The sequence below is a fragment of the Fundulus heteroclitus genome, unplaced genomic scaffold (assembly GCF_011125445.2).
Source record: "Fundulus heteroclitus isolate FHET01 unplaced genomic scaffold, MU-UCD_Fhet_4.1 scaffold_98, whole genome shotgun sequence".
Taxonomy (NCBI): domain Eukaryota; kingdom Metazoa; phylum Chordata; class Actinopteri; order Cyprinodontiformes; family Fundulidae; genus Fundulus; species Fundulus heteroclitus.
Window position 1 is genome coordinate 447,995 of NW_023397450.1, and position 27,213 is coordinate 475,207.

A 27,213-nucleotide genomic window follows, 5' to 3' on the forward strand; every position below is an offset into this window, starting at 1 on the left:
GCTTCTATAGGGCGGCTAGTCAGGTTAGCAGTTCTCGGGAGACACCAGGACACAGAACAGAGCTTCTCCAGGGACAACAGCAGGCTACAAAGTCTTTCAAGGCAACAGGCAGGACTAACCTTAAACGAGAGAACAGAAACATATCTTCCAAGACAAAAACGAGGACTGGCATGGAGTGGGTGATAACAGAAGATGGACCAGCACTAGAGTGAGGCAGAGGGAGGCTTAAATAGGAAGGCTAGCAGATGAAATGTGTCTGATTGATTAATTACCAACAGGTGTGACTGACTGCAAGGAGAGTGAAGTGAAGGCTGAGTGAAAGGGAAGGAGGAAACTAAAAATTAACAATGAATAAAGTCAAAACCTAACTAAAACCCAAAGAAGGTGGAAAAACTGAGAATAACGGTAAACCAAAGCCGAATCAAAACTAATCCATGACAGGTACAAAATAACTTGGTTTATTATTGTTTTGTTAACAGTTCATCTTAGATTTTATTTACTGTGCAGCATAGATTTGCTGTGCGATTGCGCATGAGCGCAGCTTCGAGGCATCATTGCGTCAAAGGTATTAAAGAATATTGTAACCATGTAATTCTCTCAATACCTAATTAATCTTTTATTTATACTCTTGTGTCTAAGGTCTTACAAAGCAATGCAAATTGTTCAAATATAATTGTAGAACATTTTCTAAACGTTCACTTTATAATTATATTGCACTTTGTTTTCCTTTGCCACCACATCTTTAACTTCATCCATGGATAGATGAATGGATGGATGGATATCAGTGTTTAACTCCTTGGATTGTTATATGTCCTTCTATCATAAAAGCAGATACAGTAAAAGGACATTACTGATGAGCCAGCAACAGTGTTACTGTAAACACACCCCCAGTGTAGTTTCCTCCACGGTTCCTCCAGAACTGAAGATAAACATTATTCTGATTAAAACAATAGAAAGTGTCTAACTTTACTTTCACTTTTTATGTGTTCTGTGACATATTTCTGCTTGGTGGAAAAAAAAAATGGAATCACTCACGAGCAGGTGGCTATTTTACCTGATCTGCAAAAAAACATAAAAAAAACATATTTAAACTGGTCCCAAAGATTTTACAGAATCAAGTTATTCACAAATTACAAAAGTATTTTGTTAGCTGTCATTTTTATATGAGCTGTCACAATTAAACATTTAAAATCTTTACCTTTAAATCAGTTTCATTATCAGGAGCAGAAGATATAAAATGTGCTATATCAGGAAGTGTTGGAATAACAATACAGCTGTTTATAATGAATTTAACATATTTGGACACGTTGCTAAGACATGTAACAGTCTTCTACGCGGTCGTGTTTGACTCCATCCTGTGGACCGTTGCCGTGCCTCCACGCCCTCTCTCAGCCCTCTTCCTGTCATATACTTTCATATAAAGGCCACGAGTGCAATGAAAAAAATTACAATCTGCTCAAAAATGCTTTCTGCTCATATTAAATATACTACAACAACTTTTGGGAATAAAGTCTTGCAAATACGTAGCAAAGTCATCTGCAAAATAGAGGAACTGACCTGAAGGTTTCTTGAACCAACGTTGAAACATTGTGCTTTTATTGGCCTGTTTTCAAGTGAACCAAGATGTACCGTCTCCTCTTTTGAACAACGCCCTCTGCTCTGAACAAAGATACAATCTCTGATGAATCCTTTACTTTCGCTTTCTGTGCGCTCTCTACTGCAGTAATATGTTGAATCAAACATCAAATTTAACCACAAAAAGTGTTAAAGACAGAATTAACAACACCTTCTGCAACTCATGGCTCCTGTGGAAACTAAATTATATACCAGAGGTATCTAATAAATGCATATTTTATTAAAACATGCTCTGACAAAAATAAGTAAATATCCTAATTGTTCTACCAGTTAAGACCTGCCGACCATGATATCCAAAAAATCCATTGATTCAACATGTATTTGCTTGCTTTCAGAACAAAGGACTGTTTTTTTCTCAAGTTTTTTCAAAGGGCTGGGTCACAGTTTAAAGCAGTGAGGAGATGAGGCTTCTGTAAGACTACTAACTGCTCTCTACTGAGATATCTCTTAGTGCAGCATACTGTTCCCAAAGAGATGAGATAAAAACAGAGACACAGCTCCCCTCTATGGGACTATAAAGCAGTATATATAATTTATTTATAATTTTTTTTCCCAAAGTCCTACCTCAAACCAGGACCTTTTATCCGTGAAACTAAACCCCCAGGAATCTGAAATCCTCCTTGTAAGTTTGCTGGGCTTTTCAAAGTCATTTTCACACAGTTTGGTTTGTTACAATTGACACAGATGCGTTTATGATACGGGATGCTATCACACATAAAACATGTTTTCATGCTAAAATACTTTGTTTTATGCTTTTAATTGGCATTGTATATTAATGCGTAAATAAATACATGATTTCATATTAAAATAGTTTGCTTTATCCTATTTAACAAAGACAGACATGAGGTATGGCATATTATTAAATATGTAAATAAATACATGTTTTCATGCTGAGATACTTTATGCTGTTTAACAAAGAGAAATGTTTTGTTACATATTAATAAGTATATAAATGAATACATTTTTATAAAGTCGGATCGTTCATTTAAATTTATTTCACTCCTCTCATAACGTATCCGGAGCCTTCACTACACACCAACAACAATTTCTTCAAATTTCTGCTGCTGTACACACACACTTCTATACTTAGTTTTTTTAAAGACCTGGAAAAGTGTTCTTTAAAATCTCCAGTTCATTCCAGTGTCTCACACTACCCTTGTAACTAGGGCTGGAGCCTAAACCCCCTGAAAAATAAATGTTTTGCACAGCTTCTTGCATGTGCTGGCACTCTGTAACTCTAAGGTACTCCATTTAGCAACGTCACTCAGCCGTAGTTTGTGAAATACATAATACATAAGCATGAAATTATGGTCCATCGGTTGGGTTTCTGCAATGCTCACACCAGGTTAAAACACATCTTCGGAACCAATCTCACGCCAAAATGGTGATCTGCACCAACTAGTTTCAGTAGTTATTGGCAGTTATGTCAGAAGATACAGGCACAGCTGTTGAGGCGTGATGAAATGCCTGGTCTATGCCTTGAGTACTAATCCTAATCGGTCAGGATGGGACACACCTGGGGCTGCCGTCTACCTGTCGCTTCCTGCAGTAGAAAGGTGAGACGATACACCACACAACCACCAACAATTCACATGACTGCATTCCTGACACACAAATTCATGAGGTTTATTCAAACTTCTGACAGGACATGGAATCTTCTTCTTAGATCAATAAACGCGTCACATCAAAAACACTCCTGAATGCTTAACATTGTTTAACATACAAACTACCAATGCAATGTAATATTGATGCGTATAAAAAAAGCAAAGTGAGATTATTTGTACAGCTCCTTTGTAAAAACGGTAACTGCAATTGTTTTACAAGGAAAACAGAGGTGGAGGAAACTTGATAAATCAAAAGGATGAAAAACGGGTCACATTAAAACATTAAATGAGACATAATCAAACAAAGATATGTTTATATTTCTAAGAAAAAAAAAACGGTAAAGTTCACACTCCTGATTTACAACAATTTCTGTCAACAGAATATACTTTTTCTTGTCATTATCTTGGATTATAGTGACAATGAATAAAATTTCAACACAGCCATTTTTTTTCCTCGGTCTTAATTTAACTTGCAAATCTATCATTGGGAGGAGCTGTTTCTGCTAAGACTTTGCTCTATTATCTTAACCCAAATTTTACTTTAAAATGTAAAATCCATTTATTGAAGGATAGAATAACTACAATTGACAGTTCCTTTTACCTCTAAATTCCACAGCTAGATAAAAAAAAAGAGTTATCTTAATGCAAACTTAATGAAGCTTTAACTGTCCTATAGATATACAGAATATGTAACTGAACCTCTTCCACCTCATTGTTTCCTCTAAATCTCTGTTTAATTTTTTTCAATAAAGTCGTCTCCAAAGTCGATAATTTTCCGCAGGGCGCTCAGGATCAGAGTATCAACATCATCGTTCAGGTCGATTTCATGGCTGTAGTTCTTCACAGGGAAGACGCAGTTCAATGGGATTCCAACTGCTGCACTGAAGTCTGTCATCTGAACATTAAAAAACAGTCAGTTACAGTCTGAAACATGTTTGTCTCATATCTCTGACCAAACTAACTGAAACTCACTTTTTTCTTCAGGTATCTGCTCTTGTACACATTCTTCAGGTCTTTCTCAGTTTCACCACAAGCTTCATCGATGTGCGTCATCATGGCCATTTGAGGAATTCCTGCAAGAAAAGTTAATATTTCTTGAGCTGTTTTTAGTTTAAAAGGTTAAAGCAAGTGACAGTGAATGCAGATACATTTCTTCTCGGATCATTAAAATCACCCAGTTCACTGGCTGTTTCTCTGACGTTCTTCATCTTCTCCAGAACTGATGATTTAATCTGTGGAGCGTTGGCAGAGAGCACACAGACCAGCACATGGACTTTGTCATCAGCAGAGGGGGTCGGGTTGTAGTCTTTGTCACCTTCAGTTAGTAAAGAAACTGGGTTGAACTGGAAAAGAGCAAAAGAAACAGCATGAAGTTTATTTCAAACCAGGCTTCTGCAACCTTTACAATCCAAAGAGCAATGTTTACCAAATGCTAAAAAAAAAACGTTACCTTACCTTTTGAAAAAAAAAAAAAGTTTTGATAAATATTTTCTATGAGAAATATGCAATGATCGTTTAAAGAAACAGCATTTTATATCTAGTTTAAATTCTGAAATATAAAGGAACTTTACAATAGTCCAACAAAGTCAATGTGTAATTTGTTTTTCTATTATTACCTTATGGTTATTTTTAAAAATGACCTAAAAAAGAAGCACATAGTTTAAAACAACCAAAAGAATTTGATCTAAAAACTGAATACGTTACTTTTAGCGTCATGCGAAAATTAAAAAAATGCTGTTATTATACATAATAATGTTATACATCTATATTTAAAATATCTAAAGTCGTTGATGTTTTTTTTTTTGAAAGAAAATAATTTCTTTCATTTAGTTGTAGGTTTCAGACCCCAGTTCTAAACAAACACCATCTCAATCTCAGGGGATTCATTCATGTATTCATGCAAATTTTCCAGTAAAGGGTTCTTGCCGCTGTCCCACCTTGTGTCCCTCCTTCACGTGTCCTTTCAAAGCCAACTTGATGTCATTTTCATGAACCCCTTTGTTCTCCTCTTCCAGACCCATGATGTCGTTGAAGACCACAGGGTAAATTGTCTTTTCGTTTCCTCGTCCTTTATTAAATTTGTGAGTTTCAAACTGAAACACAAAACAAAAGTTCATCTGGAGAAAATTCCTGTTGATAATGCAATGATTCTTCTAATCGATCCATTAAAGACTCATAGAACCAGAGTTAAAGGAGAGAAAGCAGAAAGAAGGCGAGAGCTGATCTCCATCTAAACAGACTTCATGAACGTTCAAACAGCAGCTGAGTGGATCCAGATGAATGCGGATTGACTCGATTTGCATGGAAACATCTTAGTTTTCCTACCTTTCTGGTGAAGCTCTTGGCTTCGTCCAGGGTGGCACTGGCCAAAGCAGGAATGGAAATCCGTCCTCGAATGACGTTACTGACAGAGTTGATGAAACTGGACTTCCCATGTCCGACAGGTCCGTACAAGAGGACACGAAGGTACTTGATGTCATCCTGTGCAGGCTTGTATTCCTGCACATATTGACGATCCTCCTGTACGTTTCTGGGGACAGAAAGTAGATCAGTTAGTTCTGTCCTAAAACCAACAGGACCCAAGAGAAAATATTGAGTCCCTAAGGATCTGAACCCAGCTAGAACCAAAGACATGCAGAAGAATTCATGAAAACAAAATTTTAACTTAATTAGATTAAAGACATTTCTTAAAGTTTCATTAAGATTTAAAGATTTTCAAACAGTTGTTCACGGTTGTTGTTCTTGTTCAGGTATACTTGGCTCGGAGTCTGTAGCCTCTTATCTTCAGGAAGGTTCACAAACCAACATATCAGCAGCTGTGATCAAAACACGTGACATTCTCCAAGTATTGTTTTTACAAAAAAGATTTTCAAGAGTTATTTTGTCTATAAGATGCCTGTTTTTCCTGTTGTAAACATTGAGACCACCTTCTCACCTTTAACCTGTACAATTCAACTGACAAGAATGTGGTGAAAAACAAATGCAACCGCTACAACAAGCTGGCTGTATATCAGTCAAAATCAGTTCACTGATCATAAATGATACAAAGAATATTGTGTACAGAAAATATGGGAAAGCATTAATTGACCTCCATCTGCTCATCTCATCTTTGGCACGCCAAAATGATTTTGGATGAATATTTTGCAACAAGGCTATTAAAAACATTAAAAAGCAATAAGGGAGTTTTAAAATAAATCCCAGTCTCCTGGTCCTCGTCAGGAGACAGGAAATTTAGTTTAGAATTTGGTAATTACCTTTTATCATTCAGGTTTTGATAAAATTGGGATTGTTTTCATTTAATGTTCAGTTGGATTTTCACATAATTTTAATTTCAACGTGGTTGTAATTAAATGTCTGCGTCAAAATTTTCACAGAGCAGCAGAGTTTTTTGCTACGTAAATGCATCGTTTTCTGACCAACACCATTTCCATCCACAAACCCTTTAAACAAACATTTGCACAAAATCCCATTGCTTCTTATACACAATTCATTGAGATTTTATTAATCATTTTAAATTTTAAGCATTGCATCCCAATGGATTTGTTGTGATGAGAACCCTTCAGCTCCACTCATGAACATTGTAACCAAGGATGTCTTGCACTACATAGTATATTTTCTCTTTATGTTTGTGTCTAAGGCATTACAAAGCAATGCAAACGGTTCAAATACACTTATTTTCTAAACCTGCACTTTATAATTCTGTTGGCCTTATTTTTCCTTGCACTTCTACACTTGATCCCACCACACCTTTATCTTCTGTTATCAAAATACATCAGGTTATTGTACGTCCTTTTATCATAAAAACAGCAGCAGTAAACGGACATTACTGATCAGCCATTGTTACTGTAAACTCACCCCCAGCGTAATTCCCTCCATGGTTCATCCAGAACTGAAGAGAAACATAAATTGTTATTCTGACTTAACGATTTTCAGAAACAAAATGCCAAATTCCTCACTATGATGTGCAATTATTTTACCAAGCGGAAACACACATATCACAGCAGAATAAAGTCAGCAGAAAGTGCCTCACTTTACTTTCACTCTCTCTGTTCTGTGACATATTTCTACTCGATGAAAAAAATAATGAAATCACTCACGAGCTGGTGGCTCTTGTGGCTGATCGTCTGCGAATACCAAAAACAAAACAAAGAAGCATTGATTAAACTGGTCCCAAAACGTTTATTCGATCACGTCAAGCACAGACAAGTATAAACAAACAGTGTTGTTAGCTTTTCTTACAGTATCTTTTAATCTATGCTGACATATTCAAACTACATTTGTAATCTTTACTTTAACTTTTAACTCAGTCTCAACATCAATTTGCTAAATTAGGAAGTGTTGGGTTTGAATATCCAGCTGTTTATAATGAATTTTATGGATTTGTAAACACTGGTAGCACAGGGTTAGCATCTTTTCCTGCTCTCTGTCAGCCCCCTCTGGGTCAGACTACTTTTATTAAAAGGCCACTAGTGCCACAAAAAATAAATACAAAGAAAATAACAATATGATAGAAAAATGAAGAAAGACTTTGGCTTTTTCCCCCCACAGGATTTACAGATAACTAAAACCTTTTTTTCTGCTGACATAAAATATCCTAGAACAGTTTTTATGAATTCCATAAAAGTAAAATGCACTCACCTACAGGTTTCTTTGACCAACGTTGAAACATCGTGCTTTTGTTGCTCTGCTTTCAAGTGAACCAACAGCTACTGTTTCCTCTTCTGAATAACGCCCTCTGCTCTGAACAAAGACACAGCCTCTGATGAATCTTACTTTCACTTTGTATTTTTTTTGTCCTGTACTTGTATGTAGATTATTTCCTGTCATAAAACAAACAGGACCCAACAGAAAATATTGAGTCTGTAAGGATTTGAACCCAGCTAGAACAAAAGACACGCAGAAGAATTCATGAAAACAAAACTTCAACTTAATTAGATTAAGGACATTTCTTAAAGTTTCATTAAGATTTAAAGATTTCAAACAGTTGTTCACTGCTGTTGTTCTTGTTCAGGTATACTTGGCTCGGAGTCTGTAGCCTCTTATCTTCAGGAAGGTTCACAAACTAACATATCAGCAGCTGTGATCAAAGACACAGCCTCTGATGAATCTTACTTTCACATTTTATTTGTTCTGTTCTGTACTTATATGTAGATTATATACTTTTTCTCCCAACAGGGATAGTTTGCCTATTGAGGGAATATGTAAGACTGACTATTTATGCAATATATAGAAAAAAAAGAAAACTAAAAAAAAATGAACTGCTTACAATGTAAAGACTGAATTAACAACAACCTCTGCAGCTCATGACTTCTGTGCTTACTAAATTACAAACCAGGGTTCTGTGATTTGGGCTGCACAGTGGAACAGTGGGTTGTGCTGTTGCCTTGCAGCAAGAAGGTCCTGGGTTCAAGTTTCTGTATGGAGTTTGCATGTTCTCCCTGTACATGCATGGGTTTTCTCTGGGTACTCTGGATTCCTCCTACAGTCCAAAAACATGATTTTTAGGTTAACTGGCCAGGTTCTAAATTCAACATTTGAATGGCTGTTTGTCCTCTCTGTCTCTGTGTTGCCTAGCGACCTGTCCAGGGTGTACCACGCCTCTCACCCATTGACAGCTGGAGATTGCTAGATGGTAATAAAATTTCTGAAAATGATAAATACATACTTTATTAAAACATGGTCTAACTAAAAAAAAAAAAAACATAAAGGTTCAACCAGTTCGACCTGCTGATGATGAAAGACAAAAAAATCTATTGATTCAACATAAATTAATAGAATAGAATCAACAGTTTGGTTTCAGCACAAAGGACTATTATCTTTTAAAGAGCTGGATAGCAGTGCCTTCTACCTTAGGGTATAGGTTTGAAAGCAGTTAGGTGTCAATGCATTTCTAAGACTAGTTTTTATATTTGTAAGTGGTCTCTGTTAATAGAAGCGTTCCAAGTTATCCAAACTAATGCCCAGCGACATATCTATATATACATATCTATATATGCATTTCTATCTCTCTCTCTCTCTCTCTCTATATATATATATATATATAATTATATATACATAAATATATATATATATATATATATATATATATATATATATATATATATACATACATATATACATAATTTTATATATATATATATATATATACATACATATATACATAATTATATATATATATATATATATATATATATATATATATATATATATATATATATATATATATATATATCGCTACTGGTGGGAAAGGAGACTCAAATCTATTATGGAAATTACCACGTAAAGAGGCTTTATTGGAGGAATTCAGACAGAGTCCCCTTCTTCAACATACACTCTTCTTCAAAGACTTGCAGCTCAAAAGAGCACAACCCAAACAACCAAACCAATCTGTTCTCTGACTGGATTTGTAAATTTGTGATTGACATGACATTGACCAAACAGCTGAGGGTAAGAAACATCAGGTCAAAATTCAAACTCACAAGGTGAAACACATGTAAGTTAGAGGACTAGAACACAGAGCTTTACACACAGATTTTTGTTTTGTGTCAGTAAATAGACCATAATAACAACAAACAAAAACATTTTAAAAAAATGTGTTATGCTGTTTAGATATCAGCAATTTCAAAGATGATAAAGTGTCTTCCAGTTCAATAACAAAAACAAGAATTGCTAAACAGAAAAGAATAATAAGTGATACTGATTTATAGTGATTTATTCAAACTCCTGATAGTTCATTGAATGTTCCTCTTATATTAAAATCTCACCACCTGATTAAAAGGTTATAAATTGTCCTGTTACTCTGCATTCTAATAACATTAAATGACCTTAAAACACAACCAACTTTTTATCTGCCTAATTTCAGTCATAAATCTAAAGTTGGGAGGATCTATTTCTGGAATTGCATTACTATCTAATCTGGACCTAAACCAAGTTTCACTTTAAAACTGGGTTGTAGTCAAAAAACAAAAAAACAAAAAAAAACAATAACAATGATTTTTGTTCTGCTAAATGCTGAATTTCTTTTTACCTTAAGAGTAACATTCACAAATAACAGCAAGACCTAACTAAATACAAATTTACTGAAGCTGTAACTTTGTCCTCAGGAAACACTGTAAATGTAACTGAATCTCCTATAAAATTTTTCCTATAAATTTCTGTTTAAATCTTTTCAATAAAGTCGTCTCCAAAGTCGATCATTTTCCGCAGGGCACTCAGGATCAGAGTATCAACATCATCTTTCAGGTCGATTTCATGGCTGTAGTTCTTCACAGGAAAGATGCAGTTCAATGGGATTCCCACTGCTGCACTGAAGTCTGTCATCTAAACATTGAAAATCAGTCATATTTACAGTCTGAAATGTTTTTGTCTCATATATCTGACCAAACAGAGACAAACTCACCTTTTTTTTCAGGCGCTTGCTCTTGTACACATTTTTCAAGTCTTTTTCAATTTCACCGCAGAGTCCATCAATGTTAGTCATTATGGCCAATTGAGGAATTCCTGCAGGAAAGGAAACTCAAATAAATGTTTATTGTGTTGTTTTCAGTTTTAAAGTGAGCGACAGAGAATGCAGTTAAAGTTTATTTCCAGATCATTCTCTGTAAACTCACCCAGCTCACTGGCTTTTTCTCTAACGTTCTTCATCTTCTCCAGAACTGATGATTTAATCTGTGGAGAGTTGGCAGAGATCACACAGACCAGCACATGGACTTTGTCATCAGCAGAGGGAGTCGGGCTGTAGCCCAGGTCACGCTGAGTTAGTGGAAAAACTGGGTTGAACTGGAAAAGAGCATAAAATAAACAGCATGAACTTTATTTCAAGCAAGCACCATTCTGGTTTTTGTATTAAGGGATTCATCATTCATTGGTGTAGATTTTTCAGAATGGGTTTTTGCAGCTGTCACACCTTGTGACCCTCCTTCACATGTCCTTGTAATGCCAGCTTGATGTCATTTTCATGAACTCCTCTGCTGTTCCCCTCTTCCAGACCCATCATGTCGATGAAGACCACAGGATAAAATGTCTTCGAGCTTCCTCGTCCTTTAATGAATTGATGAGTTTCATACTAAAACACAGAGAAATAGCTGATCCAGAAAATTCCTTCTGCTGATGCAATCATTTTTTCATAGATGTATCAAACCAAAACTAAAAGACAGGGAAACAGGAAGAAGATCAGAGCAGTTTTCTATCTAAGTAGATGGACTTTATGAACACATAAATATGAACTTGATCCAGATTCAGTGTTTAAACAACAGCCGAGTAGATCCAGATCAATGCAGGATTGACTAGGTTTGGTAGATGCACAGAAACATCTTAGTGTCCCTACCGTTGTGGTGAAGCTTTGGTTTGAGAGGGTTGCACTGGTCAAAGCAGGAATGGAAATCCGGCCTCGAAATAAGTTACTGACAGAGTTGATGAAACTGGACTTCCCAGCACCAACTGGTCCATACAGGAGGACTCGAATGTACTTGATGCCATCTTGTGCAGGCTTATATTCCTGCACATATTGACGATCCTCCTGTACTTTCCTGGGAACAGAAAGTACATCTCTTAGTTCTGTCCTAAAACAAACAGGACCGAACAGAAAATAGTCAGTCTGAAATTATTTAAATCCAGGTAGAACCGAAGACCTACTGAAAAAAAAAAAAAAAAACACTTTATGTTAATATTCCTAAAGTTTCACTAACTTTAAACAATTTCAACAGTTTTAATGTTTACTGAGAAATAAGCAGTTTTAAACTAGACTTTCCCAGTGAGAAATAGTCCAGTCACAGGTTCTTGTTCAGTAATATTTGGTTTTGATTCCCCAGCCACTTATCTTCTGGAAGATTCCTGGCCAGGAGCCATCATAGACCAGTTCATCGTTATTGTTTTGATTTCATTTTGTCATGCATGCGTGCCAGACTGGTAGGCAAAAGGCGAACACAATAGCGGACGAAAACAAAGAAGAAGAGTTCTCTGCGTATTTTTGTTCTTTAGATAACGCATCACAAGATACAGCTACCTTATCAACACGCCAGGCCAGTACACATGAGAGAGCATGAAAGCCATGAAATCACTTGACGGCTACATACCTGGACATGTTCAGACATGCTTGTGTAACATGCTGGAGAAGGACACGACTTTGTGCTTTGTGAAAGCCAAGGTATCCCCATCCCCACAGGCCAACGACAGTATAAATCTCTGATCTAAATATTTTTAGAGTAGTCACTGTAAAGTAGCTCTAAATCAACATATATATTCAGTTACTGGATATATTGTCTTATTAATCCTTTTCACAGACTCAAACCAGAGGGTTTGCATACATTGTACATGTACGTATATTATTACGAAACAAACGTTTATGTCTTGACTTAAGTCCATCCACCCATCCATTTTCTGACCCAATTAATCCCTCATGGGGTTGTGGGGGTTGCTGGTGCCTCCAGCGTCCGTCTTGACTTAAGAATATATCCTAATTTTTATTTCTATAATTATTTAAGTAGAACAATGACTAGTGCAAAATTAAGTTGTATTTATCGGAGATAAATAATAAATAATAAATAAATAAATAATAAATAATAAATAATAATAATAATAATAATAATAATAATAATAATAATAATAATAATAATAATAACAATAATGTTATGTGCAGGGTTTTTTCGCTAATCCACCTCTTATATACTTCAATCCTTATGTAATTTTGTCTGTGTTGTGTGCACCTGCCTGTTGCTTTAATCCTATAAATTTCCCCGTCGTGGGATAAAAAAAGGATTAGCTAATGTTATCTTATCTTAAATAACACTTTTTAATATATGTACTGGGTTCTTTCAAGGTCTTAATTACATTTTCTGTGTGGGCTCCAGTAACATATGATAGATAATATCTACTTTGAAAGTTAACATGAACTGCTGCTGAAGATGAACACTGATCTACCTGGATGTTCCATGGAGGACTGAAACGCCTCAGTCAGAGACGTCTGTGGGTCTGTCGGGGCAATGACAGAAGTTTCGTCTCCTCTCTCCGTTTCTGTGGCTCGATGTGCTTAGATAAATTTGTTGTGTTTCCACTTAAATGAACCGGCTTTTTACAAAACATACAGCTTGATTTCATTTACGGTATTAAAATAAAGCCAAACGGTGCTACTTCTCCTGTTCATGTTTTTCCGCTGCTGTGGTCTCTCTCAGCTGTTTGTGTGTTAAGTTTGTGTGAGAGCTGAGTGGGCGGGCCAGGCTGAGCCTGCGTGCTGATTGGCTGGCAACGCTGAGCCATGTACGAGAGGGGAGGGGGAGCACCAGAGTGCTGCCGTGACTGCTGCTGCAGTCAATTAACGCGTTAACTTGCCCAGCCCTAATATATCTATCTATATATATATCTATATATATATATATATATATATATATATATATATATATATATATATCTATATATATATATATATATATATTCAGTTGAGTTCAATTTTATTTATATAGCACCAATTCATTAAACATGTCATCTCAAGGCACTTTCCAAAGTGAATCAATCAGATTATACACATTGCGTCACATTATACAGATTTGGTAAAAAAAAAAATTCCTTTCTAAGGAAAGCCAGTTGATTGCATCAAGTCTTGACAAGCAGCATTCCGTCCCGAAGAAGCGTAGAGCCACAGGAACAGTCGTCTGCATTATCCATGGCTTTCAATCCCTCATACTAAGCAAGCATGAAGCGATGGTGGAAAGAAAAACTCCCCTTTAACAGGAAGGAAAAAACCTCCAGCAGAACCGGGCTCAGTATGAGGTCATCTGCCTTGACCAACTGCGGGTTACAGAAGACAGAGCAGAGACACAACAAGAGAGACAAACAAGCACAGAAGCACACATTGATCCAGTAATCTGTCCTACATTAGATGGTAATAGCTCTTGATCTGTCTTCCCTGGATGATGTCAAAGCTAACAGAACGTCAGACTAGGTATACCTACTATAAAGATAAATAAATGACAGAGAACAAAAGGTAAAATATGAAATAACAACAAGCAATGTGAATTGGAGAACAGTAGCAGAATTCAGCAGAGTGAGAGAAATAGACCCTGATGTCCTCCAGTAGCCTAAGCCTATAGCAGCATAAATATAGAGATAGCTCAGGGTAACATGAGCCACTCTAACTATAAGCTTTGTCAAAAAGGAAAGTTTTAAGATTAGTCTTAAAAGTAGACAGGGTGTCTGCCTCACGGACCAAAACTGGGAGTTGGTTCCACAGGAGAAGAGCCTGATAGCTAAAGGATCTGCCTCCCATTCTACTTTTAGAGACTCTAGGAACCACCAGCAGAACTGCAGTCTGAGAGATGAAGTGCTCTGTTAGGAACATACGGGATAATCAGAGTTCTAAAATATAGGAATGGGAATCGAAAACCAGTTTCTGTTCAGAACCGGTTCCGTGTGTTCCACGGCACTGTTTGGCAGCTCGCTTAATGATTTTTTTTCGATTCTGTCGTGCTGCGGCTCTGAGCAGCATAACGGCAGGAGGACGACGTTTTTTTCCGCAAGTTACGCACACGGCATTCAGTAAGCAAGTACGATATGACCAGGCATAAGTCTAGAAAACAAAACAAAAGAATGGCGCCCCAACGGGTAAAGCGGTCGAAAGTTTGGCTTCATTTTAAGGAAGAGAAAGATGGCAACAAGGCGCTTGGCGCAGGAACCCAGACGGCGCGGGAACCCAGAGACATAGACTTTAAGGGGATAAACAAACAAAAACTTAGAAAAACAAACCAAGACCAAAACTACCAAACTTGTCAGGGACTAACAAGACTAAGACAGGGGATACAGGATAAAATAAACAGATAAATTACAGGAACTAGGAATCACGGGGAACTAGAATGCCAAAACATAAACTAAAGAAGGCAGAAACTATAAGGCCAAGACAGGAACTACTGAGCTAGATAGGGACTACAGGACTAGGATAGGAACTACTGGACTAAAACTAGAAAATCAAAACAAAACCAGAAAACTAGGAAGAGAACCAAAAACTAAAGCAAACTATAAAACAAAACAAAACAGGGAAGCAAGGGCAAAATACTGGGTAACTAATGTAAAACTAGATAACTAAAACTAGACATAAGAACACAAAGCAAAACTTGGAAAACTAGGGTAAAAAATAGAATTCTAAAGCAAAACCCGCAGACTAAAGGCAAACCTAGAACACTAGAACAGAACTGGAAAAACAAAAGCAAAATAGAAACTCAAATAATCTAAAGAAAACAAAAAAAACACAAATAACTCTAAAACACAAAAATCCTAGGTAAACCAAAACTAAGGTTAAGCCTAAACAAGTTAACAGAAAGCAGAAACAAATCTTCTATAGTAAAAAAAACTTTAGTAAAAAAAAACATACAAAAATCAAGACTAGAAACTAAAGCAGGACTAGAACACAAACAAAAACCGAAACTAAAGAACTCTAAGAAATCTGAGGAGCACTGAAAAACTAAGGAACGTTAAGTAACTCAATACACAAGGACCTAAAATAAATCAAAACAAAAACAGAAACTAGAAGGCGCTGGGCAGCAAAGTCTTCGGGAAACAAAGTCAGAGGTAGGGCGTCGCAGATGCGAACCCGGCAAGACGAACCAGAGGCGAGGCGTCACAACACAGCGACCCAGGCGAGACGGAACCAGAGGCGGATGGCATCCATGAAGTCCCCAAGCTGAGGCGGAGCAGATCCTGCCAGCTTCTGCATCGAGCTCTGTGCGTGCTCGGGTTCATCCTTTTGGCCGGTCCGTAATGTCATGATTTATCTTAGGATGAACCCGGACACAGCAAGTTCTTTAAAGTGAGTTTACTGAACATTGTGGATGATGATGTTGAGAGGAACCAGAGTCTTTTAACTGACGGAGATGTAGGGTGCAGAAGCTGGCCGACAGGAGGAGTGCGGGGAGACTGACCAGGAAGGAACACCGGAGCCGAAGACCTGAGACCAGGGCGGAGCACCTGAGACCAGGACGAAACACAGGAGCCGAGAACTTGAGACCAGGACGGGACACCAAAGCCGAAGACTTGAAACCAGGACGGAACACAGGAGCCAAGAACTTGAGACCAGGACAGAACACCAAAGCCGAAGACTTGAGACCAGGACGGAACTCAGGAGTTGAGAACAAGAGTTGAGAACTTGAGAGCAGGACGTAACAGTGTCTTGGGTTGAGGCTGGCTCCTGGCTGACTGAACAAAAAACAAAGCTGAAGTGAAGTCCTCTGGCTGACTGAAACAAAAAACTGAGCTGACACAGGGTTCTGGCAGAAACTGAGCAGGAGAAGAACACTACGGACCGGCAACGAGAACAGAATGAGGTGAGTATATATAGAGGTGAACACAGGTGGCAACAGATCAGAGAATAATTGCAGCCTGACAGGTGGAACCAATCAGGCTGCGCAGGGAAGAGAGAGAGGAAGGGAAGCTCAGCATGCAGCCTACAAGCTGCATCCTGACAGTAACAGCTACTATAAAAGCCTGTGGTACATATCCATTTACAAAGGAAAGATTAATCATGTCTAAAATAGTGCCACTGATCAAAGGGAATATCTCCTTAAATAACTTGGTTGGGATTGGGTCCAACATACAAGTAAAAGTTTTATATGAAGCTAAAATTTTGGATAGCTCAGAAAACTCTAACGCTTCTAAACAGTTCAAACACAGATTAAGTTTGTCATGTTTTGTGTTTTTGTTGAGGACCAATGGTGCAGAAGAAGTGGCGTGGAAGCATCGGAAGGCAGGTAAGTTATTTTAATCCAGAGGGAACATCGGAAAAAGTTATAACAAGCAGGCTACAGACTGGAACAGAATACAGACTAGAGATTTGAATTAATAATATAAAACTAGAGAAACAAACTAACTAACTAACTAACTAACTAAGAACGTTCACTGACTAAGGATCCAGTGAAGACTAAACAGAAACCCAGAACTTAAAAACACACAGGATAATTGAACTAAACAGAACACAGGTAACAGAAACAGCTATAGAGGCATGAGAAGCAGTAAATGAAAGCATACACAATAACAGAAAATATGCACAATCCCAAGGATTAAACTCATAGATAAAGAATCAGAAATGCCTAGGGATCGTCACAAGGTTTTAAAGATTCCTCCAACACTGCCTCACTTACTGAGGACGAGGTTTGGGAGGATGCCAATTATGTTGTGTTTAATGGAATCAATTATATTTATGAAGAATCCCATAAAGTCATTTCTGCTAAGAGCTAAGGGAATGGATGGATCAACAACGCTGTGACTCTGGGTAAGTTTGGCAACTGTACTGAAGAGAAATCTCGGATTATTTTTATCCTCCTTAATTAATGATGAAAAATATGCTGCTCTAACTCTGCAAAGGGTCTTTTTATATTACAGTGAAATGTTTTTCCAAAATAGATAGATAGATTTTAGCAATGATACGGGGCATCAGGATGACATATCCAAGGAGCTTGATCATCTGCTCGGACACCACAACCCATACCCAGGTGACACTGCACACCATACATTAAACGAGTTGATGTTTAAATAATAATACTCTATCATGCCTGCTAGATCAGGCGAACCAGTCACTTAATGGTCAGTAGACCTTCATTACAACCAACATATGAGCAACCCTATCGGTGCTCTCTGCACAGTATTAGTACTGTCACATAGGTTATGGATATACACAATTATATTTATCTTTTTAGGCATACATCATCATATTTAATCACATTTATCATTCATATCAGCTTAGTTTTCTTATTTTTTATTGAAAGTTCTGGGGTTGGGGATTAGGGAACACCACCCCCCTTGGAGGTCGAGTCCCCAGTCCTTCTGTGGAAGTCCCAGGAGCACGTTGTCCTGGCCCCTGTTGCTGTACCAGTGTAGTAGTAGCCAAACTCCACTGCAATACTTGACGTCTTGCTGTGTCGCGTTCTGCTGTCATCTGCAGCAGTCTTCCCTGTAAGTTGACAATAGTCTGTTGTGCATCTTGAAGTCGTGTCAGATTGTCATGTTCCTGGGTTAACTGGCACACTCTAGCCCTATGTTTGGCTTTGTATGTGCTGCGGCGAACTGCGTACATGCGCTTCTTTGACGCCGAAGATAGACCTCTGATCAGCTGAGTATAAATGACAGTGTCCATAGAGGCAATTTCAGTTTTTAGGTCTTGGGAGGTTCTGTAAAGATCCAGAGGGTGCATCAGAAACCCCGAGACGTGGCTCATCTCGAGGGAGCTCAGCTGCATCTGCTGAAAGACATTAGCAGGCGGTTCCATTGCAGGATTCCCCATCGCGGTAGGACCAGTCGTCATCGTGCCCGATGTAGATGGCATCTCCTGAACAGCTCTGTTTGGCCTTCCTAGGTCCGGTGTGGACGGCATCTCCCGGACAGCTCTGTTTGGCCATCCTCGGTCCGCTGGGTCCTCAGGGCTGACAGGGCTGAAGTCGATCCTTAGGGCCCCTGGTGATGGCAGGTCGTCCATCGACAGTTCTCTGGGGTCCACCAGGAATCTGCTTCCTCCCGGTGGTACAGCGCTTGGCCCCTCTGCTGGATCGTCTGGCCGCCTATTGGGAATACCGGTGCTTGTACCTACATATGCTTGTGTGCCTAACGACGCATGTGCGGTGTTTCCTCCTCTATTTGCATGTTCCTGCCAATCCTCAGCGGGTGTGTGGTGTACATTAAAATAAGCGTCCGCCATTTTCAACAGTCTGCATGTGGAGACATAGTATGGAAAGTTATATATCCACATGAGGCATATATTTTCCTAAGACAATCTATAAATACTTTGGCATGTAAATTACTACTTCTAAGCTAATCTATAAATACTTGGCATGCAAATAACTACATCTAAGGTCGTTTATAAAGACTTGGCATGCAATTTACTATATATATTTAACATCAGAAAAAATGCACATACCTGGTGGGGGTGAGAGGAGATCATGGTATTACTTTATATGATTTGGTCTACCTGTACCTCTATTATTGGGAACTGACCAGTTACACTCACAATAAGTTTTGAGACCAACGCCCGAATGAGGGGTACGACACAGCAGACGACTATTAATATTATCAATATTATGGCTCCTAGTATTATTCCTGCTGCTTTGAGGTATCTTGTCCACCCAAGCTTATTGAACCAATCCCAAAACCCCTTCAGCTGAGTGTTCCAATTGGATCTCTCCACATGTTCATCTCTCATGTGCTTCATTTCTTGAAAAACACCTGTTAGGCTGCCGTTAACATCAGTATGCATAGGGATTAAAGTACAACAATCTGTCCTGATATAATCACATAGCCCCTGGTCTCCGGCCATACGGGATTCCAGTACGAACCTATGTTGTAAAACCATTAGTGATGTGGCATGTAATTGTTCTTTTATAAGGTCTACTCCCTGTATTGTAAAATTTATAAACCTTTGTTGATTGTACCATAGGAGATTTATCCACCTACTATTTCGAGCTATGTATTGCGCATTGTTAATTGCTCCGCCGATTGGCCATGGTATCGAGCCGACCCCTTTTCCAGCTTCTATCCACTCACTTCCTATAGCAAGATGTTCATCTGGCACCCCTAATGGGACCTGATCCCATGTAATGTATACTTCATCTGACATTTGCCAACTCCGCTCGTGCTTAGAGGGAATACTTCTTTTTGTACGGTTGCTTATTTCATTAGATGTTTTGTTGCTGATTTTTTGATTATCTATTATTAACTTTAATTGTCCTGTAAGCATTACTGGAGCACAGATACCTTCCCACTGAGGAGGCAGTGAGGATAGTATTTGCTCATTATTGTGACACATCCAAAAAAAGTCTCCTAAAGGGGCAGATCCTCGCGCCAGACTCATTACTCGGTATTGAGCTACTGCTGTAGGTTGGAAGTCATAGATGATATTTCCTCCATCTGGTACTACTTGTTTACAACTTATATTAGCTTTAAGGGTAGTTTCACATAGTTTGATGTAGCTGACGTTCCCTCCAGCTGCCAGTGGGTACCACTGTTTTTTATTACATTTCACCATTTCGTCTGCAGTCTCCATTTTGCTAGAGGTTCTTTTGGTCACCTCTTCTAATTCTTTTCCTCGCGCTATACAAAACGGAAAACTTAGTTTAGCTGGCTTTTGCACTACTGGAGGGAGGGAAGATGTACTCAGTACTTCATATATTGAGGAGGTTAGTGCTTCGGGGCATCTTCTCCTGTCTTTTGTCCATGATGGTAAACCTGCAGCCATATGCATAACACTGTGAGCAAAACATTCTGATATGTCTGGGCAGTCACCTATTTTACTTCTGGGTATAATCTGAAGGGTCGGTAATTTTTTAGCATTATAACAGGCTATACAGTCATCTTTAGGTCGCTTTTTAGCTGTAAACATTGCTTGAACCGAGAATTGTATCCATTGTTGGAACATGTTTGTCTCCCATTGTGACGTTTTTAGTGTACTTAGGTCCCTTTTCTGTCTTTTGTTTATTAACTTTACTACTCTATGAGCTCTTTCTATCGTCATTATTTGTTTTGTTAGTATGTTTTGGCACATGTTTGTCTTGCATCTTACCGTAAAGATCACCATCCCATCCCCACGGCAGTCCATGCTTTGTGGAGTTCCAAGCCAATGTTTTCCCATTGACTCGTTTCCTAAAATTTCTTCAGACATTACATAATCATAACCTTTGGTTTGCACATGCATTAATGATTTATTCTCCCCACCGTTATTGCTGATTATCCCCTGGTTAGTAGCTAGTGTTATCATTGCTAGTGCACATGTTTCTGTTTGACGCTTTAAGTGTGAGTGTGCCTTGTTAGTGGTGAGCTTAATAAGGTCCCCCCTTGTTAACCCAAAAAGGGTTAACAAAAGAAGAAAACTAGTCAGATTCAGAAGAAGACGCATACGAGTGACGCCCAGACGGCGATGGAGTGGGCGGACACGGCTCGAACGCCGGCCCAAACGCACCGTACGGGGAAGGGGAAAGGGAGGGAGGGGGTGGGGAAGGTGAAGGTGAGGGATGTGGAGAAGGGGAAACAGCTCCACCACTGTCTGGTGGGTGAGAAAAAAGAGGTTCCTCCAGTGCCTCAGAGCTGGGTGAGTCTGAGACAGGCCTGCCAGGACTCTTGAGTGGCAGGAGAATCAGCATTACTGCTGCCAGTCAGAAGGCGAATCGGAAACAAAAGAATGAACACTATCATTCTCCGAGTCCCCTGACAGTGGAGACCGTCGGGCTGCCAAGCGGGCTGATCGTCTCTGGCCATCAGACGATGACAGGGGTGAGGATGCATCAGTGCTCGCCCCAGGTACGACATCAGACGTCTGTGAATGTGATGTGGTGGCATGCGGAGGGAGACTTGCTGCTGCCCTGTCAGCATGCGCAGAGCCTGTCGGTCCTGGATCAAGTCCAGGTGGGTCTGGTGGACGGTGACGTGTGCAGTATTTTTTGTGGAACCAGAAGGGCTTACCTTCAACTTTTAGGGCAGTGGGAGTGGTAAGAACAACTTTAAAGGGCCCTTCCCTACGAGGTTTGTTCCACTGACGTCTAAACACTCGTATGAACACACTGTCACCGACTTGGACGTCTCTGACGTCCACTGGAATACGTGTCTCGTCTCGGTTGTGAGCTGCTTTCACCTGTTGAAATATAAGTCTGTGAATACGGGTTAGGGACCTGAGGTAGTCCCCCAGTTCACGTTCAAGTTGCGCCAGGGAAATCTCCTCCTGGGGCCCTCGGACCTGTGGGAGAGGCATAGGTCGACCTGTAAGCATTTCATGAGGAGTGAGATGGGTTAGTCGGTTAGTTTGGGAACGCATTGCCATCAGTGCAATCGGCAACGCATCCACCCATGTCAAGCGGTTATTGCTATCAGCAATAATCTTTGCAATTTTGGTTTTGAGGACACCGTTGGCTCTTTCCACGGATGCCTGCGATTGGGGATGATACACACAGCCAAACTTTTGTTTTATACACAACTGTGTGAACATCGCCTGGATAACCTGTGAAACAAAGTGAGGTCCGTTATCAGATGATATAGTATCAGGCATACCAAACACTTCTTTACATAAAAACCTGGCTGCTGATTTGTGATCGTTCTTAGCAGTGGGGCAGGCTTCCACCCATCTGCTGAACCGACAAACAACCACAAGCATGTATCTCTTTCCCTGAACACGAGTTAACATGTCAACATAATCCATAATCAGATGACGAAAAGGGCCGTCTGGCATGGGGATATGTGCTAAGGGTTGTGTGAACATTTTACGCACATTGTACTTGGGGCAGTGTGGGCATATAGCTAGTTCTCTGTCTACCATAGGTGTCATATAAGGTGACCACCATACTGCCTGCAATTTTCGAACAACTTGGGCTCGTGAACAATGATCAGGTTCATGCATTATTTTGATGGCCGTTGGCAATAAAGACAATGGCAGCACAAAATGCCCTCGGAAACTTCGCAACAACCCTGCATGGGGGTGTGATGTGCGTACCGCTCCCCTTTGCACCCACAATCGTTTTTCCCACAATTAGTGATGGGTTCACAGTCAGCTGCAAGAACCATTGGTCCTTGTATTGCAGGTCCTGTGGCTTCTTTGGCTGCCTCATCTGCCAAGTTATTTCCTATTGCTATAGGTGTTTTCGCCGTCTGATGTGCAGCACATTTTACAATAGCTAACGCAGATGGGAGCTGCATGGCTTGTATTAATTCCATGACAGCCTGCCCATGTGTCACCGGGGTGCCATCAGTTCGAAGAAAACCTCGCTGTTTCCAGATGCTCGCGTTTATATGGCATACCCCGTATCCATACGCACTGTCAGTATAAATGGTGACTCTTTTACCTGAAGCTAATTTACATGCAGCTGTTAATGCCTTTATCTCTGCCAATTGGGCAGAGCAAGGTTGGTCAAGGCTTACTGACTGTACTTTTGTATAGGTGCCGTCGGGGTCAAGCCGGACTACTCCGTATCCTGCTTTGTTCCCCGTCTTGCCTCTGACGCATGACCCGTCAACAAACAACGTTAGATCGGACGGGATTGGGTGATTGTATAAATCCTCCCTTACTTTCATGAAGGCGTCCGTCTCCTTGAGACAATCATGGGGCTCACCTTCTGTTGGCAATACCATTCTTGTGGCCGGGTTGATCGTGACACAACGTTGCACGGTAAGGTCAGGTCCTGAAAGCAGAACTTCATAACCAGTCCGACGAGCTTGGGTTATCACAAAGCGTGGGCTTGTGAGCAGTGCATGCAATTGATGTGATGTATACAAGAAGATGGGGTGGCCCATAGTGATCACTGAGGCCTTTTTGTATGCAAATGCGGCTGCCGCCAAGCCTTGGTAACAAGGAGGCAGGCCTTCTTCAACTCCATCTAATTTTGTGCTGTAATAAGAAATTGGTTGTTTACCTGTGGGGGTGTCTTGCATCAATACTGCACATGCATACCCTTGTAGCTCTGCCACGTACAGATGAAATGGTTTGCCATAATCTGGATTGGCCAGAGCAGGAGCCGTTTGGAGATCTTGTTTTAGCAGCTGAAACGCACCCTCTGCCTCGTCTGTCCACTGTAACTGAGCCGACTGGTGTCCTTGGCCTGCGGCTTTAATAAGTGCTCTTAATGGAGCAGATTTGATGGCGTAATCACACACCCACGGTCTGCTGTAACCTGCCATGCCAGGGAAAGACATGTGACCAACAGTTTGAGGTTTGGGCATTTTGGTTATGGCTTCTATTTGGGACGGTGCGATAGACCTCTTGTCCCCACTGAGTTGCCTGCCGAGGTATTCTACTGTTTGTTGGCAGAATTGAAGTTTTTGTTTACTTACTTTGTTTTACTTTATTACTTTCAACTTTAAAATATCGCAAGATATCTCTCTGTTCAGCATGTTTCTGTTTTTTACGCAAATGCGTTTGGTCATGTCTCGCATCGTTATGCCGCAGCCATTCCTCTACTTCATCACAGCATAACGGGTCAAAGCTGCCTTCTATAGGCCAGCAATTTTTTCCAGATGTTATTTTATGCCATTCTGTCATGCATTTTTGAATTTTGCGTTTGTTAGATGGATGTGTTACCATTACTAATTTAGCAGGCGTCAGTTCCTTAGTCTGTTTGCTCACGTTGGTTCCCATGGCACTCAGCAGTCAGCTAACACCGTGGCCTGTGTCTATTTACTTAGGGCTGAACGATTTTGGAAATAATCTAATTACGATTCTTCGTACTACTGCAATTTAATGTGATTTAATTTTAATCATATACAAACAACAAATCAACTTGTTTCCTTGCTGTGCAGCTCAGTTGCCAAAAGACCTACAGCATCTAAATTCAGAGCAGCAATGATTGTGTTTAGCCTAGATATATTTTAACCAAGGTTGCAATTTTGACTTTCCTCTACATTAATCATAGGTAAGAAAAGAATGGCCTATAACTAAAGATGTTTGTACACAAGGACTGGTTACAACAAGAACTTTTATTGTTTCTATTAATCAAAATATTATTCAACAGAACAGCTTTTAGTTGATTTGGACATTAATCCTTGTTAAACATAAAGTGCAACCAACAGGCAAGTCTAGCTTTAAACTAATTGACCTGTACTTTATGCTATGTATGATTATATAGACTTCTAAATCCAGTGATAAAATTAGATCATCTCACTGCTGCAGTTGTCTTCCCTTTTATGTGGAGGCAACCCCACTTTTAACGTTTTACCAACACCTAATGGACACGTTTAATTCTCTAATTGTTACGTAGCTACAGATTGTAGACTCTGTGATTTGGAAATTGCGTTTATATTAAGAATGCCATTAATTGTTCAGCCCTGCTATTCACTAACCCTTTTAGTCCCTATTTGTCTGATTTTATCGGGTCCTGCTCTTTCCAATACAGATTTTTCCTATTTTACCTTTTTACCTTTTTCAATCTGTTATGTTTCACCAATTTAGGGTTAGGGTATTTCTGTTATGCTAAACTTCTTGTTTTATCCTACGTTTTATAATTTTATTTATATATTTTACTACTACCAATTCTATTATCTATTATCATCATATCTTTTATGTTTTATTGCCTAAATTTTGTTTTGTTCTACGCTTTGTTCCTTTTGAATGTATAAATATATCTATGTATCTTTATCGCTGCCAATTTATTATTTATTATTATCTTACTTCTATGTTTTATTGTTATAGTTCCCCTTCCCCTTATTTCCCCTTTAACAATTAATTACAATTACCTACACTCTATACAAACAAAGACAGACAGACATATACTTACGTTTTTGCTTAAGCTTCAGTTATCAGCTATACACTCCTAGTGCTTTACGTTGCAGGCCTATTTTATTCTTACAGTAACTTTCCTCACTGTCTCTTACAGTGGCACACGTGTTTTCCCAGCTGTCAGGCTCCACTCCTCAATAGGCTAAGTGGAGGACGTCCCCTTCGAGCGGTACTTATCTCTGGACTATCGCTTAGCCAGGCTTAATCACCAATTCTTTTGCACAACTTCATAGAACACTTCGACTATCACTTAGTCACCAATACCCTTATTTTGCCACAGATATGAACCATACACTAAATGCATCCACTGCTCCAAGTGGCTGTCTCATCAGAGTATGTCAATCGCTTTGACCGGTCTGTCCCTACTTCTCTAACAATTGTCTATTCAGACACAAAATAGTTCTTGCACCAATCAATACCTTAAACAAAAATGCATAACATAGCTTGTTATGATCAACCCAGCTGTACACAAGATAGTTCATGCACCAATCAATACCTTACACAAAATGCATCTGTTTACATTAGCCATACATTCATGCACATATACTTTTTGCATCAATTAATACCTTAAACAAAAATGCAGCCACTTACATTAGCCATATATTCATACACATATACCTTTTGCATCAATCAATACCTTAAACAATAATGCAGCCACTTACATTAGCCATACATTCAACACCTTAAACAAACATGCAACCACTTACAATAGCCATACATTCACACTTTAAACAAAAATGCAGCCACTTACAATAGCCATACATTCACACACATTAAACAACAATGCAGCCACGTACAATAGCCATACATTCACACACACACACACACACACACACACACATACCTTTTGGACCGCTCTCCAGCCTATTCTGCTCTTCTTGTATGTTATTTTATGTATATATTACTAAATTTAGAATGCTAGGTTCTTTTAGGAGAGCTGTGTGATGCCTGACGTCCACCAGCCGCCTGCCAGAGGCCGGTTCCCCACAAATTTAGATAATTATAACAAATTAGTAGCTCACCTGTATTGGTGGATTAGTGGGCCCTTGGGGTTCCTGGCCTCCAACCGGTGGCAGCAGTCGTCCGGGATCACGCTTCCACCTGGCTGGCTTGCCAAAATGTCGTGGATGTCCTCCAAACGACGTAATGATTTGTGCTAAGTCCCTCAAAAATTATAAGTTCTTGTTAAGGCAGTTAAAAATATCCAACAATGGTCAAAAAAGTGAGCAGGAGTAGCTGGGTTTCGGTCCAGAGTGGTTTATTGCAACAATACAAGTCAACCACATATGAGATGTTCTCCGGTCAACATCTGACAACATACAGAAAGTGGTCTGCTTATATACATTCCCTGGGTCTGGGGGGCTCCTCCCTCAGCCCCTCCTATTTATTACGTATTTTCAATTACTTTTCCACGGATATCTTTGTTATTTTATTACATATCGGTGGAAACTTCCCGAGGGTGCATATTTTTAAAAACGTGGTTACACACTATTATTATTGCATCCTTCCAGATGGCCCCACCCCATTATGTTAACATCATTTACAAAATGGCTACCCATCATTACCTTCTTCTAGATGACAACACCTCATTACGTTAACATCATTTGGCCATTCTGGACAGCTGCACATCATCTCCTTTTCCGGACCTTTTACCATACACATTTTGTTTACAGTACCGTATAATTTGATTTCTGATTCTGATGTTTTCCTTGGTGCATCATGTACTTCTCCTATGCCAGGGCCTGTGTGCATCAA

The 27,213-nt window shown here is 39.3% G+C and overlaps 1 protein-coding gene across 3 annotated transcripts in view; it reads right to left on the minus strand.

The window, feature by feature from the left end:
- Positions 1-3,236: 3,236 nt before the first annotated feature.
- The window catches only part of LOC105922913 (interferon-induced protein 44), a 46,763-nt gene continuing 22,786 nt past the window's right edge, over positions 3,237-27,213 (minus strand). Inside the window, exons 1-8 of one of the 3 annotated variants that reach the window (XM_036135003.1) lie at positions 7,878-7,945; positions 7,337-7,363; positions 7,095-7,128; positions 5,565-5,769; positions 5,177-5,332; positions 4,414-4,582; positions 4,212-4,312; positions 3,237-4,134 (exon numbers count right to left, since the gene is read on the minus strand). In XM_036135003.1, the coding sequence (XP_035990896.1) occupies positions 3,973-4,134; positions 4,212-4,312; positions 4,414-4,582; positions 5,177-5,332; positions 5,565-5,769; positions 7,095-7,128; positions 7,337-7,363; positions 7,878-7,908 (885 nt within the window). In that variant the 5' untranslated portion in view covers positions 7,909-7,945 and the 3' untranslated portion in view covers positions 3,237-3,972. Of the gene's footprint in view, positions 4,135-4,211; positions 4,313-4,413; positions 4,583-5,176; positions 5,333-5,564; positions 5,770-7,094; positions 7,129-7,336; positions 7,364-7,877; positions 7,946-10,180; positions 10,560-27,213 lie in introns of those variants that run through there. The other 2 variants (XM_036135002.1, XM_036135005.1) reach the window with 2 other exon arrangements.